General features: G+C 40.1%; 1 protein-coding gene across 1 annotated transcript in view; it reads right to left on the bottom strand.

The window, feature by feature from the left end:
• The window catches only part of BANK1 (B cell scaffold protein with ankyrin repeats 1), a gene marked incomplete at its 5' end in the record, with an annotated part of 142586 nt that overhangs the window by 87543 nt on the left and 37341 nt on the right, over positions 1 to 17702 (bottom strand). The window contains one exon of the mRNA XM_054382960.1: positions 5265 to 5461. Coding sequence (XP_054238935.1) covers positions 5265 to 5461 — 197 coding nt within the window. The remainder of the gene's footprint in view (positions 1 to 5264; positions 5462 to 17702) is intronic.

The following is a 17702-nucleotide window of genomic DNA, read 5'->3' as shown; positions in this document are numbered from 1 at the left end:
GTCCTCTTGTTCTGGTGCTGGTTGCCTGGGAGAAGAGCCCAACCCCCACCTGTCTACAACCTCCCTTCAGGTAGTTGTAGACAGCAATGAGGTGTCCCCTGAGCCTCCTCTTCTCCAGGCTAAACACCCCCAGCTCCCTCAGCCTCTCCTCATAGGGCTTGTGCTCAAGGCCTCTCCCCAGCCTCGTTGCCCTTCTCTGGACATGCTCCAGCAATTCAACATCTTTCCTAAACTGAGGGGCCCAGAACTGGACACAGTACTCAAGGTGTGGCCTAACCAGTGCTGTGTACAGGGGTACAATGACCTCCCTGCTCCTGCTGGCCACACTATGCCTGATGCAGGCCAGGATGCCATTGGCTCTCTTGGCCACCTGGGCACACTGCTGGCTCATGTTCAGGCACCTGTCAACCAGTACCCCCAGGTCCCTTTCCACCTGGCTGCTCTCCAGCCACTCTGACCCCAGCCTGTAGCTCTGCATGGGGTTGTTGTGGCCAAAGTGCAGCACCTGGCACTTGGATTTGTTGAATGCCATCCTGTTGGACTCTGCCCATCTGTCCAGCCCTTCTACCTTCTAACAGATCAACACCTGCTCCCAGCTTGGTGTCATCTGCAAATTTACTGATGATGGACTCAATCCCCTCATCCAGATCATCCATAAAGATATTGAACAGGATGGGGCCCAGCACTGATCCCTGGGGGACACCACTAGTGACAGGCTGCCAGCTGGATGTGGCACCATTCACCACCACTCTCTGGGCTCGGCCCTCCAGCCAGTTCCTAACCCAGTGCAGAGTGCTGCTGTCCAAGCCACAGGCTGACAGCTTGGCCAGGAGTTTGCTGTGGGGGACAGTGTCAGAGGCCTTGCTGAAGTCCAGGTAGACTACATCCACAGCCTTTCCCACGTCCACCAGGCTGGTCACCTGATCATAGAAGGAGATCAGGTTGGTGAGGCAGGACCTGCCCTTCCTAAATCCATGTTGGCTGGACCTGATTCCTTGGCCATCCTTCAGGCTTTCTGACAGAGAAGGCTGATACTATCACTTCGGGACGCACACATTTATGCAGGTTCTTAGAGGGTATGATATTCTACTACTTAACAACCCTTCCTATAACACCAAAGCCAAAAGGGGAAAAAAAAAATCTCTTCCCCCTCCATTCATACAGCTGTATCAATAGAAGCATGTCACATGTTACCTGATCTTCCCTTTGTGCTTTGTTTTGACACCAGCCAGGAGATCAGCTCCCATTATGCCCCAGCAGACACTCTGGATCCATTTTCTGTGGTTGTACCACTTGCATGTCAACACTGTTGGTATCCAGCTACAAACAAGAAGCTTTCCCTTTAAACAAGGGAGGGAACTTGTGCCATGCAGATGATACAATCTGCAAATCAGCCAGCAACTACAGCTCACTTTTGCCAACAGAGTGCTGAGCATCTTTCCAGCAAGCCTCTAGACATGGAAGCTAAAGGGGCTTACCAGTGAAGCTGCCTTGAACACAGAACTGCTTACCAGCCACCAAAAAGGACTGCACAGCAAAGTCTTCATCTGGAAGGTAGGTAGAAATAGTAGCTGTGATGTTGCCACTTATTTTGTTGCTTTCAATCTCTCTAACCATCTCAGGGAATTCTTACTCCCTTAAGGACTGTCCAGCACAAAGGCAAATGAAAGACTTCCAATTTGGAACAAATTTTATCTATGTTTTGGAACAAATTTTATCTATGTTTTAATACACTAATTTTTCTGGAACCCAACTGCTCTTTAAGATAGAAGTGATGAATTACTGTGCATATTTTGGGGCTATTCCTTAAAGGAATGGAAAAACACAGGTAACAAGTTTTAAAACAGTGTGAGGTATGCCAAGTACAAAAGTACTTCTGTTGTAGTAACAAGCAATTTCAATATCCCAACCAGAACAGGAAGTTCCTGGAATGTGATTAAACTAAATTTTGCTTGGCTCAAAGCCATGCAAATATCTTCTTTCCACACTCCCATCAAGTACAGAAGTATAGTAAGTGGCTTTGTTCTTAAGTGCACTATTAAAGGGGACACAGATCAGCCATTTTTCTTCCAGTGGTTGGAGCTAACATTTCTAGAATACCATATTACACATTTGGTAGACTTGAAGCATGCTCCAATCCTGACTCATGTTGAGTTGATTCAAGTGGCTTGACTTACTACTGCAATGAGAGGTACAGTGGCACGTCCTAAACAGACTTCACACACTTACAAAGGCAGGAGAGTTGCTCTTACTTCAGTGCTAATACAAGTCTTCACATTTGGGACAGCAGTCATCAGGAGCAGAGAACAATCAATAACTGTTCACATGCAAACAACAGCAGATACATAGCAGGAAAGAGGAGTTTTAATTAAAAATTACATTGTATAAAGTCAGAGTTGCCATTATAAATCCATGTTTTAGATTAATAAACTCTAGGTATGCACATACTTTGTGAGCTTCTTAGTTTTTTTCTTTTTATTACCCTCACAACACTGCTTTTCACCACTCAAAGTCCACCAAAATGTAGAAAGACTACAGAACCACAAGGTACTCTCTCCATGAATATCAGTTATAGTCTGCTTGTACCATGTGTGCTCAAGTCTCCTCTGACAGAAGCCCCAAACTGCAGCATGAGGTTGAATGAGTGTGTTTCTAAGGACTGGCCTTGTTTTAACTTTTTTATTGCTGACACAGACAGGGGCATGGAGGCACCCTCAGCACCAAGCTGTGTAGTGCAGCAGACACCCTAGAGGGAAGGGATCCACCCAAAGGGACCTTGCCAGGCTGGAGAAGTAGGCCTGAGCCAACCTCATAAAGTTCAATAAGACCAAGTGCAAGGGGTTGAGGCAATCCCAGACACCCATATAGGCTGGGTCACTGCCCATGGCTTGAGAGCAGCCATGAAGAAAAGAACTTGGGGGTGCTGGTAGACAAAAAAGCTCAATATGAGCCAGCAGCATGCTCTTGCAGCACAGAAACCCAACCGTATCCCAGGCTGCATCAAGAGAAGTGTAGCCAGCAGGGCAAGGGAGGTGATTCTCCCCCTCTACTCCACTCTGGTGGCACCCCACCTTGAGTTCTGGAGCCCCTGTTATGGGCAGAATACGGATGTGCTGGACCGTGTCCAGAGAAGGGCCAGAGGATAATCAGAGGGCTGGAGCACCTCTCCTATGGAGACAGAGTTGGGGTTATTCAGTCTGGAAAAAAAGAAGGCTCTGAGGAGACCTTATTGTGGCCTTCCAATATCTGAAGGAGGCCTACAAGAAAGCTGGTGAGGTACTTTTTAGGGTGTCAGGTAGTGATAGGACTAAGGGGAATGGAGCAAAACTAGAAGTGGGTAGATTGAGATTGGATGTTAGGAAGAAATTCTTCCCCATGAGGGTGGTGAGACACTGGAACAGGTTGCCCAGGAAGCTGGTAGAAGCCTCATCCCTGGAGGTGTTTAAGGCCAGGCTGGATGGGGCTCTGAGCAACCGGATCTAGTGCAAAGTGTCCCTGGCCATGGCAGGGGGGTAGGAACTGGATGAGATCTTTGAGGTCCCTTCCAACCCTGACAGTTCTGTGGTTCTCTTCCATGATAAAAAATAAAATTACTCCTTTTCTGAAGTCTCCAATCCGATATAGAGCACACAAGAAAGACACATGTGAAGTGCAGGGGGTTGAGTTTCTACAACATTAATGTGAAAAATGTCCTATGAAATTAACCATTACCATTCTGCATGATAAATTAACTATGGAAACTTTAACAGTATTAGAAAAGGAGAAATACCTGCTTTGCAGATATTCTCCCACTCAGTGTTTTCAGAGCCTGCAGCAATAGTTGTTCAACAACAAGAAATTAAACAGCAGATTCTTATTCAGCATCTTGACCACTGCCAAAGTGCCTTACTTTTAGGCTCTAAAGTATACAATTTTCTTCCCCTTGAACACATGGAAAATAAATCTGCTCATAAAACCCTGCTAAAGCCATACTTCATAGTGCCACACTGATCACTTGCCTTCACTTCTTCCTATGCCTCTCTGTAACCTTGACATTAGACACCAACTGAATCAAACAAAAAAATTGACCAATCCTATGTCCTTGCTCTAGACCTTAAACAACTAGCTTCAGTCTGCCAGTGTTTCCATTCCTTATGGCATCTCTTTTTACATTAAGCTACCCCTAGGTTTCTTTTCCTCTTCAGTCATGAAAAACATTCTCCCTTACATGATCTGTGAAGCCAGGATCTAATATTTCTTCAAATGCCACCCTTGGTCTTACATCTACACTTACATCAAGATATTTGGTACACAGAAAAGTGAAACTTGTGGCTCTCTCACCCCTCATTTTCTTCTCTTACATGTCTGTTCTTACCAGAACATGGAGTCTGACATCACACACAAAAATAAACAATAAAATAATCACACCATCAGTGAAGCTGCACTGGGGCTTCACAACAAAGGCTTACTTACGCCAATATTCAGATTCTGTCTATAATACAATATATCATTGTCCTCATTTGTTCTCTAGGCTTTAAAATTTATGGGGCACAGCAAATCATCTCTGCTTGTAGTATAGTTCGCACAATAAAGACTTAAAATCAGTTGAAGCTCTCAGATGTTACTACAGTATATTGATTTTTATACTGCCGATTCTGTTAGATTTTATTGGCAGTAGCTTGCATGCTAGAGCTATACACAGACCTTTATTCCATTATCATCTTTTGTGTGGAAAGGGAACTATCACCCTCAACCCCTTCTGCACACCCAGCAGCAGAAAGATTTACTCCATCTAACAAAGGGTTGTAAAAGTTAGCTTTCCTTCACAGTGGAATAGACATTCAAGGCAGGACAACCACTCTTTGAAAGCTGAAGTATGGCAATCCCAAGAGTTCAGAGTCATTTTTAAAGTGACTTTTAAAGAAGCCTTTATCTCCTACTCTAGCCTGTTGGCCCACACTACTTACAATATGACCACTGTTTGGACACTGAAAGCATCAACCTGGCCAGGCCACATGAGGTATTCTGATTTGTTGTTCTCCTTCCATTATGTGCTTAAAATTCAAGCAGCACAAACCCTCTCATCTCCATTATGACAGTGCACAACGACAATGGCTGTGGAGCCCATTTTGACCCCACTTCCTTCAGCAGGGGGAGTGTAATATTTTGAGAAAGAACAACTACAGCATCCTAGGCTTTGCAAGAAGTGATACTGTGTGATCTCAGTAGCACAATATCATAGTTCACTGGTTATAGATGATATTTATAAAACCATATAGACTTACTGATGATTCTTCAATTAACTTTCTTAGTTCCCTGTGCCCATGCTTCTCAGCAATACTTGCTGGATCATCTCCATATTTGTTGGTTATTTTGCAAGCCCACATGGCCTCAGGACAATCGAGCAGAGATGTTGCAAGGTTCTTTAATCCAAATCTGGCTGCACAGTGAAGGAGAGTAGGAAATTCTTCCAAATAACTATCTGTATATGGAAACAAAATTTTCATAAAGAACAGTTTTGCTTTTATAAAACACCTTCCACCCTCTTTTACAAAAGTCCTTTGAATACTAGTGCTACAGAATCTGTTATCAAACTCCCAATACAGAACTAGCATTCAAAGAACAACTCCTCTAAGAGGTTTTCAGTTTACATAAATATATTAATAAAAGAGCCTTTAGAGTAACTGAAAAATATATCTTTTTTTTCCTTTCCCCTTATAGAAAGATTTTAAAGTGCTATAGCTTTACTGAGAAATAAGTTTTCTTCCAAGAAGAAGAAAATTCTACAAGCCAGAACATGCTTTGACTTAGATGTGTATTATTTAATGCGTTAGAATTCATGCTTCAAGGATTTTAATGCTTTATTCTTAATTTGAGACACTTGAATGGGACATTTTTATAGGTTTATGGTGCTATTAAAGACATTTCTGAAAATTCACATGACTACCATAGGTTTGCAAAAATTTGCTTATCCCTGTAACGAAAAATCTGAGAATTTAAAGATATTGGTGGGTTTTAGGATTTATCTGAAATAGCATGATATTAATTTTTATCAGTGTTTAGTTTTCACCTTGGAGGACTGGGACAAAGTTAAACTGAAGTCAGTTTATCATTTCGGCACGGTCATGTAACTAATTCTATGAGTGACCACAAGTTCCATGCAAAAACAACATCAAAAAGAAATCAAGCATAAACAGTACTTCCTTCTGCCTTCATATTCTACTTCCTAGCACTTGTGGTTTGTGGTGTATTGGATTTGTCTATATATCAGCATGCAGTGCATCTCTTTTCCAAGTGTGCAGTCAGCCTGCCTCAGGCATCATCAATTTCTTGCACCCTCAGGGTCTTCTGGCAGTGTCTTTACCAGCCACTGTACAAAGAACTGCTTCCTCCAGTTTGTTTTGAACCTGGTTACTGCTAGGTTTAATTCATAGTCAGTCTCCATACCTGTTTGGGCTCTCTGCACTTCTAGTCATTTAATCATTCCCAGTTTTCTTAAAGATCTCCAGCCTACTTAATTGGGCCTTATGGAAAGAATCAACTCCGTCACCCCTGCTGCTCTTTTCTGAACCTTTACCAGATTTAATATAACTATTTTGAGATGACAGGAGAAGAGCTGCACATGATACTCAACTTGTGGGTGAGCCATGTAATTTATGCATTGCCATAATTATGTCCTGTTTTGTTCTCTTATCCTTTTCTAATAATTTCTAGTACTTAATTTGCTTTTTGATCTGCTTCCTAGCAACAAATTGATGTTATCATGGTACTGCATGGTCTTATTCCTCAGTGCTAAGAGCCTGCTCAAAGCCTCTCATTTTGTATGACAACATGAGACTGCCTTTTCCACTTGGGCTTTACCTACAATGAATATCATCTGACATTTTACTGCATAGTTACTATACCTCATAAGGCCTTTCTCCCATTTTTTCCCTCCCCAGTTAGCCCCTCACCTTAGTACCCTGAATACTCCATATCACTTAGCATAAGTTTTTTCCAACTGTCTCCCTCCTGGTTTGGGTCAGCCCCATCAATTACTGACTCGTAAAAACTACAAGAAACCTGTAAAGCAAGACTTCACATCAACACTTTATTACAATTACTATTAATTTGTCTGGTAGAGACAACATGTTAACCTGTGCCCCTAGTTCTCAAGTTCCTCAGTTTGGTTTTTGCATCAGAGTTCCACCTTCTAGTATTACAGTGTTGAAAAACTGCACATTACTGCTAGAAACTCAGTTATTTTATTTTTACATTTCCTCAGAGCTGTTAATAAATACCAGTTAGTCCTAGCAATGTCTTTGTGCTTTGATTCCTTCAACTGTAGACAGTCTCTTTCCATGTGTCTCCTGAACAGGACTATCGCTTAAGAATCCACACTTTTTATTCTTATTTTCTTGAATTCTACTTTATATCCCAGTCATGAGTTGTCCTACAGGCTAGCCAGCATACTCTCAGCCCTTGGTGTGGCAGAAGACAGACTTAGTAGTAGTTATGACTTCATTTGCCACCCCACCCCACTCCTCCTGCAGATTACCATGGCAGAGAGTAAAACCTCACCACACCACTGGGTATAAGGATTCAAGAAACAAGAAGAACAGGTCTTTGAATAAGCACAGATAAGTAATGGTTGACCAGAAAAGTTGTTAGGGCAATTTTTGACTGTGTTTTGGACAATGAACATTCCACCACCACCCTACTCCAATATTGCTTTGACACAAGGTATTTGACTGGGCTACATTTTAGTCAACAGTTACATTAAGAACCCCAAATTGATTTTTAAATTGCCCAATTTTCACTTCCATCAGGCAAACAAAAATCCAACCAAGAAACTGTAAATACACATCACCTGTGTAAATCAAATGACTCAGCAAGCTGAGTTTCAACAAGGGCATGTGTTTTAGTTTAAATTCTACTGTAACTAGTGTGCTTTAAAGTGCTTTGACTTGCAAGAGCCAATCTTAAAGCCGTATAGCAGCTAAGGGTTTTGACAAAGGTAGATGCCACACAACTTTACTCCATATTGCTCAACATTTTAACTGAAGTTCCATAAATAGAACTTAATTCTGTAAGTAGCAAAACTATAGATGTTACCCCAGAGTACAGCCATCTGAATTCTTATTTTTGTCTATACTTTTCTGATCCCGGAGAAAAAGTAACACCTTCCCCTAGACCAAAGCAAAGATATAGCAACTTAAGGACCTGCCACATGAGGAGTAAAAATGTATGCAGGCAATTTCAAGGCTGGGGCAACAGCATCAAAACCAAGTGTACTTTTGTATACTACACAGGATTCTCTTACACCAAAAAAAGCACAAGGTAGTATTTCAAAACCCATCCACAACTCATTGTCAGATTGCTTTTGTTCATGTTTCTGTCTTTTTGTATTTGTTATTCATTTAGCAATGAAATGTGTTGAGTGGTCATTTAAAAAAAAAAAAGTATATGAAGAACTCCTCTAATATAGTCTGCATCCTGTTGGCAGACTCTAGAAGGTCAAATATATTCAGCAGAAAGAGCCTTAACAAAGTACTACATGCTCTACAAGAATTTCCCCTCATGCTAATGAAACCTGAAACAATTGCTTACAAATCCCAGAGGGGGAGTCAAGTCTGTATCACCAATGGACTGGATGCTACGATTTCTTCATCGGTATACAAAGAGTCAGTGGCATTCATAAGCCTGTTGTAGGCTTATACCCGAGTTTTCAAAGAATTACAAAACAGAGGTATCCAGGTATCCCAGAACTAACATCAACATCCCCTCAGCATTTTCACAGTTGTGTTTTTTTTTTTGGGGTTCACTATTTATTTTGGTCACTATTCAACATCTCCCTAGCTAAGTTTGATATTCAAGGAGGTCTGCTATACCTGCATACTTTGAACATTACAGGTGACTACACTATTAGCAAATTAAACACCTCAGCCAGCCATGAGGAGGATGATAAAAACCAATGAATCAATTTCATAAATCAAACTTTTTTTTTTACATTACTCCTTGCAGTAAGGAAAAAACACTGTCTTCAAGTGTGAAAACTCTAACAGTAGCAGCACTACAGTAGTGAGATCCTTCACATAATACTGAAAAAAAGACTTCTGGGAAACTAATGTTTTTAACGCCACATAAACAGTATTAATGCACCTTCACCAAGAACAGAATAGAGTCATAGAATCACCCTGGTTGGAAGAAACCTCCAAGCTCATCCAGTCCAACCTACCACCCAGCCCTATCCAATCAACTAGACCATGGCACCAAGTGCCTTGTCCAGTCTTCCTCTTCAACATCTCCAGGGTCAGCGACCCAACTGCCTCCCTGGGCAGCCCATTCCAATGGGCAGTCGTGCTTTGGTTTCTTATTTTGAGAATGAGTATTAAGATAAACCTGACCTGTACACCTTCACAATTACTTTGTCCACATGAGCTTTGTCATTAAAAAAAAAAAAAAAAAAAAAATCACACAGCCTCAAAATGTTGGAATGTTGGTTCTAGTTACAACTACAGGAGAAGCAGCCACTGAGAATAGTGCTATTGCCACATACCACACGATCACTCAGCAACCCTGTGCAGCAATGCAACAAAATTCCCTATGTACATGCAGGACTGATTTTGTCCAGTAGCAGAGGAATTTTCTTTTTGTACAATATCCCATGAGATCTTCAACTGAAAGGCAATTTCCATGAAGGTTAATTTTAAACATGCATCGATGCTTGCTAGCATCACTATTACGTTTCTGAGCCAAGAAGCTACAAGGGAGTGGGTTAAACCTGAAGACTGAACTTAACTATTGACATGCTAATGCCAGGATACAAATCTACCTTGAGATATAAATCTACTGACAGGAGCTACAAGTAAATTCTTCTTTCCTGTCTTTTCACAGCACCTATTTCAAAACTGAGCACAAAAGGAGAAAGTGCAGTTCACAAAGTTAGTCAAACTACTTTCACAGTATCAGTTTCCACTCCATGCTTAAAACAGACAAGAAAGACATCCAAAGAGCCCAATTCCAGAGAGAACAAATAGCACAAATCGCATTGGGAATATAAAATCATTATAACCTACCTCCTAATTTCATTCAAGAGTTCTCTCTGCAGCATCTGTTGTTACAGACAAATTAAAATACTATAGTGAAATCCTTTTCTATAATAAATATGCCTTTATTGGCTATAAATAAATGACTAACTGACCCTTGAATTGACAGTCTTTTAGCAGTACCAAAAAAAAAAAAAATTATGGGAAAAATCATAGTTTAACAGGAATTGAATGCTCTGGAAGAAAAAACAACAAAAAAAAAACCCACACAAACATGTTTATACCATTATTGGTGTACGGTTATACAAGCAACACAGAGTAAAGCTGCCTGGCTGAAACGCCACGTGTTTCTAATTACGTACTTGGCACTTTCTATGATCAGATTTTAGCCATGAGCCTTCCATGAAATTAATCCCAGTTCCTTTTTCGTAACCTAACTGTATGAACATAGTCTTCTTCCCAGTAAAGATTTAGCGAAATATAACACTGAAAAACCACTGGATTTTTGTAGGCCACGCAACATAGTATCCCTGTTAGCTCACAGACCACAAAATACAGTCACATTTGACTTGTAAGGCCTTCCCTTCAGACATTACTGAACTTCTTGGTGCTTCTACTCTGCTCCAAATGAGCAGAACCCAAAGACTTTTTTGCTGACCTACAGAGGCCTCATACAGTAGGGTGGTTACATGGACACTTTCTAGAAAGAAATGCCTATCAGATGAGCTCACGTTTGGCTTCTGGGGCTTCCTGTTGTACAGACGTACTAAGTGCAAAGCCCTGTCTAGGAATTGCAGACTCCTGCCACACAAGTCCTACCACCCTCAGCTGGGGATCCTGGCTAACAAAAGCCGCCATTGTGCTCCTCCTCATCCCAACTCCAAATGAACAACCAGCAGCTCTTCTCTGTTGATGAGAAATACAATCTTCTAATTCAAGAGACCACCTGGGGAGAGTTCCTTTAAGGAATTTCAACATTGCTGAACCACAACATCAGTACCTTATCTTACAACTTACTTTGAACTTCAGCTGCTCACCTTTGGGCATGACAATATTCCACTTCCAGCCTAAGATGGGTACTAACAAAATTGGGATCAGAAGTGGAGAAAGCTCTGTTCGATCTCAAGGAACTAATGGCAGGCATGGGACTGACCTAGCTGCCTCTGCAGAGTTAAAGATTCAGCAATAACCAGTGTAGGAGGATAAAGCTTACAGCTGTGACAACTGCTGTTGCTGCATTACAGTCAGACATCAATGGTTTCAGACATCACTCTGTACCAGCTTCTTTCACAGATAGTTCATACCACATGGTTTGGCTGAAGGGAGCCATACAAACTCCAGAACCCTGTAAGGAAATCAGGTATGTAGTTTCATCTATTGGACCTCAGATCTGAGATGCCATTTCATTTAATTATCTCAACACTTTTGCACCCTGTCTTCAGCTTCAAGAGAGACAGATTTGCACTGTTTTTCCTTCAGTTATGTAGATCACCAAGGGGGATTAAGAGGCCCTCCTCCACCCACTAAATGCCTCCTAACTACATCTTTTCAATGTGTCAATATATGGTGGTATATTGATCACATAGGAAAGAACAAAGCTCTCAATCTGCAGGCACTAAGCTTGTGTCATCTTGAGTCACTATGCCTCACTTCACCTTTAGTCACTGGCCTCACTCTCAGAAAGGGAGGACCTCCACATCTTATTTCAGTGCTGTGCAGGATTAGTCACTCAGAGCAGATGCATGCGATGACTTTGAGTGTTTCACATGAATGGATTTAATTTCTTCTGTCCATGAAACTGAAGATTGCCACTTTCAAGTTGTGACACAACACAAAATGCTACTGTGAGGTCTACCAGATCTACTGAGCTTCATCCATTTAAGACAGATTTTAACTTGAGGCTGACTTGCATAGCCTTTTCAGGCAACACAATTGGCAGCACCCCACACCTACGTGATTTTCAAAGGCCAAACTTTTCCAAGCCTTGCTGATAGAAAATTCTGAACTGTTAACTGCTTGAGGCCACCCTGGCATGATTACTTTCTTGGTAAATGATATACAAATAGTTGAGATGGTGGTGGTGCTTGCTGTTCCTTCAACAATCTTAGTAACTTCAGTGCCTATTTCTCTATGCAGCTGTGGGCAGTAGTCAACCTCTGACATGCATGAGCCAATGGATTTGTTGGACTACACCTCTCAGACATTCATCCTGTGAATAAATTATTTAAAATTATTTCCCGAGAGATGATTGAAGCCTAATGGGCTTTCTTCATGCTCTCATTCTGAAAACAGGCACCTCTAACCCTAAATCCATCCCAAATTACCTGGCGAAAGGTAAAGAAGTCATCTTTCTCCTTCAGGTTCTACAGCAAAAGTCAATGACTACTGAGAATACCGTAGTCAAAATAACCAAGCAGGAATAATAATCTAGTGCAGGATCTACAAGATAGGTGTGTTTGGTCGGGTTTTTAAAAATTGTACCTGTTCACTTAATTGCCACAAAATTCACGGAGCTCTTCAGACAAATCAGACATTCTGCTGTAAAGGAATTTTCACCATACTGTGTTTAACTGCTTTAACTGGAATTTAGTATCACACAGAGTAGAAAGAGGCTATAATTATTTAAAAGCACACATGCTTCAGGCAGAAAATGCCATTCCTGAACTTGTAAGTTTGTTACACTGAAATGGGGAAAACTGCTAGAACTTTTATCCACTGTGAAACTGGAACAACTGATACATTTCAGCCAAATATGTAGAAGAGAACCAAAGCAGTAATTATTAGGGTAACCAGAAGTAGTTATTAGGGTAACCAGAAGTGAACAGCTTTTACTCAGCAGCAGTCCTTTAATGAAGGACTTAAAAAGAGGAAAGACAACACTTTTTGGTACCTATACTAAGAACTGGTTATCTGGTGATTGTAAGTGGGAGGGAAATGTTAAAGTCCCCAGGTCGCATACTTTCAAGTGCATTAAGTTGGCTTCAACTTTCAAGTAACTTTGAGGCCAGAGTTTGCTTTTAATTGAAGTTTTAGTTTACATACACGAGATTAAGAGGTAATTGCCATTTTATATGTTTTGTCCTATTATAGTCTCTTCCCTGGTTTTCTCTGCAGAGCATTCTAGAACGCTTCAGGTACAAAACAGAGCATAAAATCTAATATTACTATAGTGTAGCACTGTCTTAGCCTGTGAGAGTTTTTAGAAAATTGGAGTAAGCCTATAGTGATATTTCCGCAGGTTTTGTAAGGCATTCTTCTTTTATTTTCCAAATTATTAATACAGGAGTTTTGGGGTTTTTTAGCAATTTAAATATTCACTTAAAATTACTTGCACAGTGTCAATATCAATTCAACCAAAGAAATGCTTAAATCTTCATCTGTTTCCTCCCCTCCCCCGTCTATCTTTTCTCCCATTATTGCACTGGCAGCTGAAACCCCATAGATAGATGCTTCAGCTTGAAAGGAAAAAAAAAAAAAAAAATCACAAAAGTCAGGATAGGACTTATGTTACTAGCAGTGTTATGCAACAAAAATCAGCATATTCTACAAAGAGAGTAAATTAAGAACATCCCATAGGCCCCAATGCTTGAGTTTAATCATAGAAATAGTACCAGACGACTTGGGGAGTGGGGGGAGGAAAAGAGGAGAATTCCTTAACAGCAGAAAAAGCAGGAAGTAAACTGCCACCTCTCAGGCAGGAATCTATGCACCAAGAATTCCCAAATCCGAGAATTTCAAGAGCAGGATCAGAACGTCCGAAGCTCAAGGAAACTTTTGAATAATGAGTTTGGATTTGCTTGTACGTTTTCATTGGATTCTATTACCAGAATGTCAAGGAAGAATATACATACATGGTACTCTGAAATCAGTTCGGTACAGAATGTATGGTCAAAACAATTCTGTGCTATCCAGGACAGTGCCTCCAGCTTTAGTTACCTGCACCTACAAAGGATGGAGGACACTGTCACTAAAATCCTGACATGCCTTGGCTCTGTCTTTCAGTTAATGCTGTTGTTAAACACAATGTGGGATTTTTTTCCAGTAGTTTCTATTCAATCTGGTTTTAGTTTCTCTTCTGATTTTGCTTCCAGTATACCACCTCAGAGGGGAATACTCTCTAAATATCACTCATTACTAAAATATTGTTGCCCTCAATTAGCTGAATAGAAGACTTTATCTCGACTCTTCTATGCTGCTAGTAGGTAATATCCAGGTATAATTCTAAATGTATTTTGACAACATTCAGATACTTTCATCTTCTTTAGAGCTACATGAAAATCTATCAAACAAAAAAGTAATAAAAACAAAGAAAACCCCTGCATAGTTCAGGTCTGAAGTATGCACTTCATTTCTGACAAGATGTTACATATATAGTGGTTCCAACAATTTTTTTCCTGTTAGAGACTCCCAATTCACTTTGTTACTGCAATAATTACTACAATTGGAATCTTCATCAAAAGCAAGCAACTGAAATTCGTCTTCTGCATGAAAAATACATTCCACTGGCTAGCACTGAAAACTAAAAAAATAAAGGGACAAACCTCTATTTTTACCATTTCAAATTGCTGCCTTTTATAAATCAATTCCTTTTGAATACTACTGAAAAACTTAAGAGATCCAACAAGATACAGCATCATCATTGCCTCCTGTCTGCATTTTGTCCAGCAACTGAGATCCCACAGAGAAAGAATATTGCATACATGCTAAAGTGCTTGCAGAGCTATAGCCCCTACATTTTCATGTTGCAAGGAATTTCTCTAAATCTGATCTGCTGCTCAAACAATTCTCCTTGTTTAGATGGCAAGACAGTCAAATTAAGAGAATTTTGAAAAACTTCCTCTATCAGAGATTATGATATCCAGTGCTACACCTATCCTAAGCAAGTATGGTTGTTCTGTTAAATATTATAGGAATAAACTAAGTTTAGCAGGACATCTTGGGGGTTTATTGTTTTATTAGCATTAAAAAAAAAGATAATACTGAAAATATTCTAGTTGAGCCTACCCCTGGGGAATAACCTAAGCAAATCATATTTAAAAGCTTCCTTGCACATATGTACATTAGTAGAGAGACATATGTTCATGAGACCTGGTAATATTGATATAATAGACTGGATATAACAGAACTATTATTCAGAAAAGATATTAAACAAGAAGCTACACATAAGGCCTGTCATCAAGTGCTCAACGTTTCCAACTTCATTTGAATAAACAGAAACTGAAAGACAAGCAAACAGCCTCAGGGTTTGCAAGAATACTGCTATAAATACGATCATGTGTGTACATGATAGGAAACACAGTGAGAGCTACAGCAATAGCATCTACATAGCTCTGCTCTTATCTAGGAAGATGAAACTATTTCTGGTGGAGAGTCTGACTACAAAATAAAGATGGTCATAGATTAGGCAATCTGAAACTATGTATAGAAGAGTGAATCAAACAAATCCTAGATGAGGGGATTATTCAGATAGATGTGTTGTAAATAAGACAGTACCAGAGCTGACCTTTCACAGCTTTGCCGTATCTCTTGACTCTGCCAGCCTAGACACCTGTGGTGGGTTGAAATTACCTTCAAACTAATTTGGAGAACTGCACCCCAAAAAGAGAAATCACCAGACCAGCTCAGTTCCAGACAGAAGCAAGTGAAGCTATATTTACAAGCAAACTAAAACCTAGAAACATGAAATGTAATGAATATGTACAAAATATATATATATATGTAGTGCATATATAGTATATATATATATAGTTTTTAAACACCACAAACTCCTCAGACTCCCCCGGATGGATCCAGGGGGGACCGTTCACTTTCTTCCTTGTTCTCGTTACCTCACACAGTAATCAAAACAGAGATCCCCTGGCAAGGCCATAGGAGAGAGAGAGTGAGAAGTTGTAAGCAGAAGCAACAGAAGAAGAAAGAAAGCAAGCTGTTTATGCCTCAAGCTGCAAGAGTGACCTCCTGTAGTCATGCCATTGACTGGAGTAATGATTCCAAAACATAAGGTTTAAAAAGATTTAATCTTGTTTTAGTGTTTAGGTTGAATGTAGTGCATCTTCACTTGAGAAACTTATAGCTTCCAGGGAAAGCATCCATGGTTGGGTAGAGGTATTATAATAATAAAGCTAGAGCTGTTACACACAGCCTGGAAAGCCAGGGGATTAACTACAGTCCATTAGATGCTAAATGCACAAAAAAACACCCCAAAAAAACAAAACAAAAACCAACAACAAAACCCCAAACCCACTACCACCCCAGCTTTTGAAGGAAAACTACATATTCAAAGCTTTATGAACTAAGCATTTGATACAAAGTCAGATCACAGATTTTATTAAGTTTGATAGACATGGAATTTTTTAGAAGCAAAGTTTGGAAGTAGGCAGGAATCCCATACAGGTAGTCCCTGCTAAGTTAAAAAGTTGATCTTCACTGTAACTTAACAACCTGCCTTTATTTCAACCAAGTCTGTCTCAATGCAAAGTTTCTGTATTCCACCTGGAAAGAGACAACTGGATTTCTGGCATAAATTAGCCTATTTTGACCACTAGGGAAAAGGAGCACATAGAAGAATTATGAAATTAGCTGATTGATCTGCCTGTTCAGAGATACAGGAATTACTCATCTCAGCACTAAAACGCTTTTCTTCTGATAAGCTTCATTTCCTTCCCAGAAGTATTTAACCAATTTTCATTCTCATTTTTCACAGTTTTTATTTCACATTTTCTCTTCGGAAGAAAAAAAATGGTTCTTGGAATAAAATGCTATCAAAATGGCTGAACAAGGAAACACAAATCCTCTATTAAACCTGGTATGTCTAATGCCTGCTCTTACAGGGAGTCAAAGACATGGTTTTACATACCTTACTCTTAGTGCTCTGCAGTCATATCTTCCTTTTATGAAGAATCTAGACATCTAACTTAGTACTTTCCTGTTGCATCACACACCAAACCAGTTCATCAGCTCAAGCTTACAAGCTGTCAGCTTTCTTTTGAACTGCACAGGCTTTTGGTGAGGTCCCATTTCACACTGGGAATGACTCTATAATGTGTCTTATATAAATCATCCTGCAGTTCCATACAAGAAAACATCAAGTACAAGTGCCTCACTGAATGCCCTACTTGCCTGCTTTCACTAACACAGACTCAAATTTAAGCTCACGTTTAGAATACACGTGGAATTGTGCTTATCTAGCACAGTGGGATGAATTCCACCATCCAAGAAACTGTACTGAAAAAGCAAGGAAGCATGAGAGTGATCACAGTAAAGCTACTGGCAAAACTTGTTCTAGTTGGTCATGACAAGTTAGTGTTATGCTGTACTTGATTGTAACGAGCTTATTTTCTCTCAAAACCATAGTCCACATACACAAAATAGGAGTCAGGAAACAACTCAAATGCATCTTTAAGTAGTTAAGAATGGAAACACATTTTTTTGCCTTTTGTTTTTCCCAAAAAGTCCCTTAGAAAAGCTAGTCTGAATACATCTGGAATAGCATTATAATGATGTTTGCAAAACACAAGCTAAATAATCACACTCTTGGTTTATCACAAACCAATCTGAAATTTTAATAAGGGGTTAATGATGTCAGTCAAGACCTTCCACTTGGTACTAGGCAGTTGCTTCTACTAAAACACTACTCAATTGTGCTTATAGTATGTCTACATCATAGACAAATTCTGTTTAAACTCACTGGGATGC

The sequence above is a fragment of the Indicator indicator genome, chromosome 8, assembly GCF_027791375.1.
Source record: "Indicator indicator isolate 239-I01 chromosome 8, UM_Iind_1.1, whole genome shotgun sequence".
Lineage (NCBI taxonomy): Eukaryota > Metazoa > Chordata > Aves > Piciformes > Indicatoridae > Indicator > Indicator indicator.
Note: the sequence above shows the minus strand (reverse complement) of the source record. Positions and strands in the feature narration are given on the sequence as shown.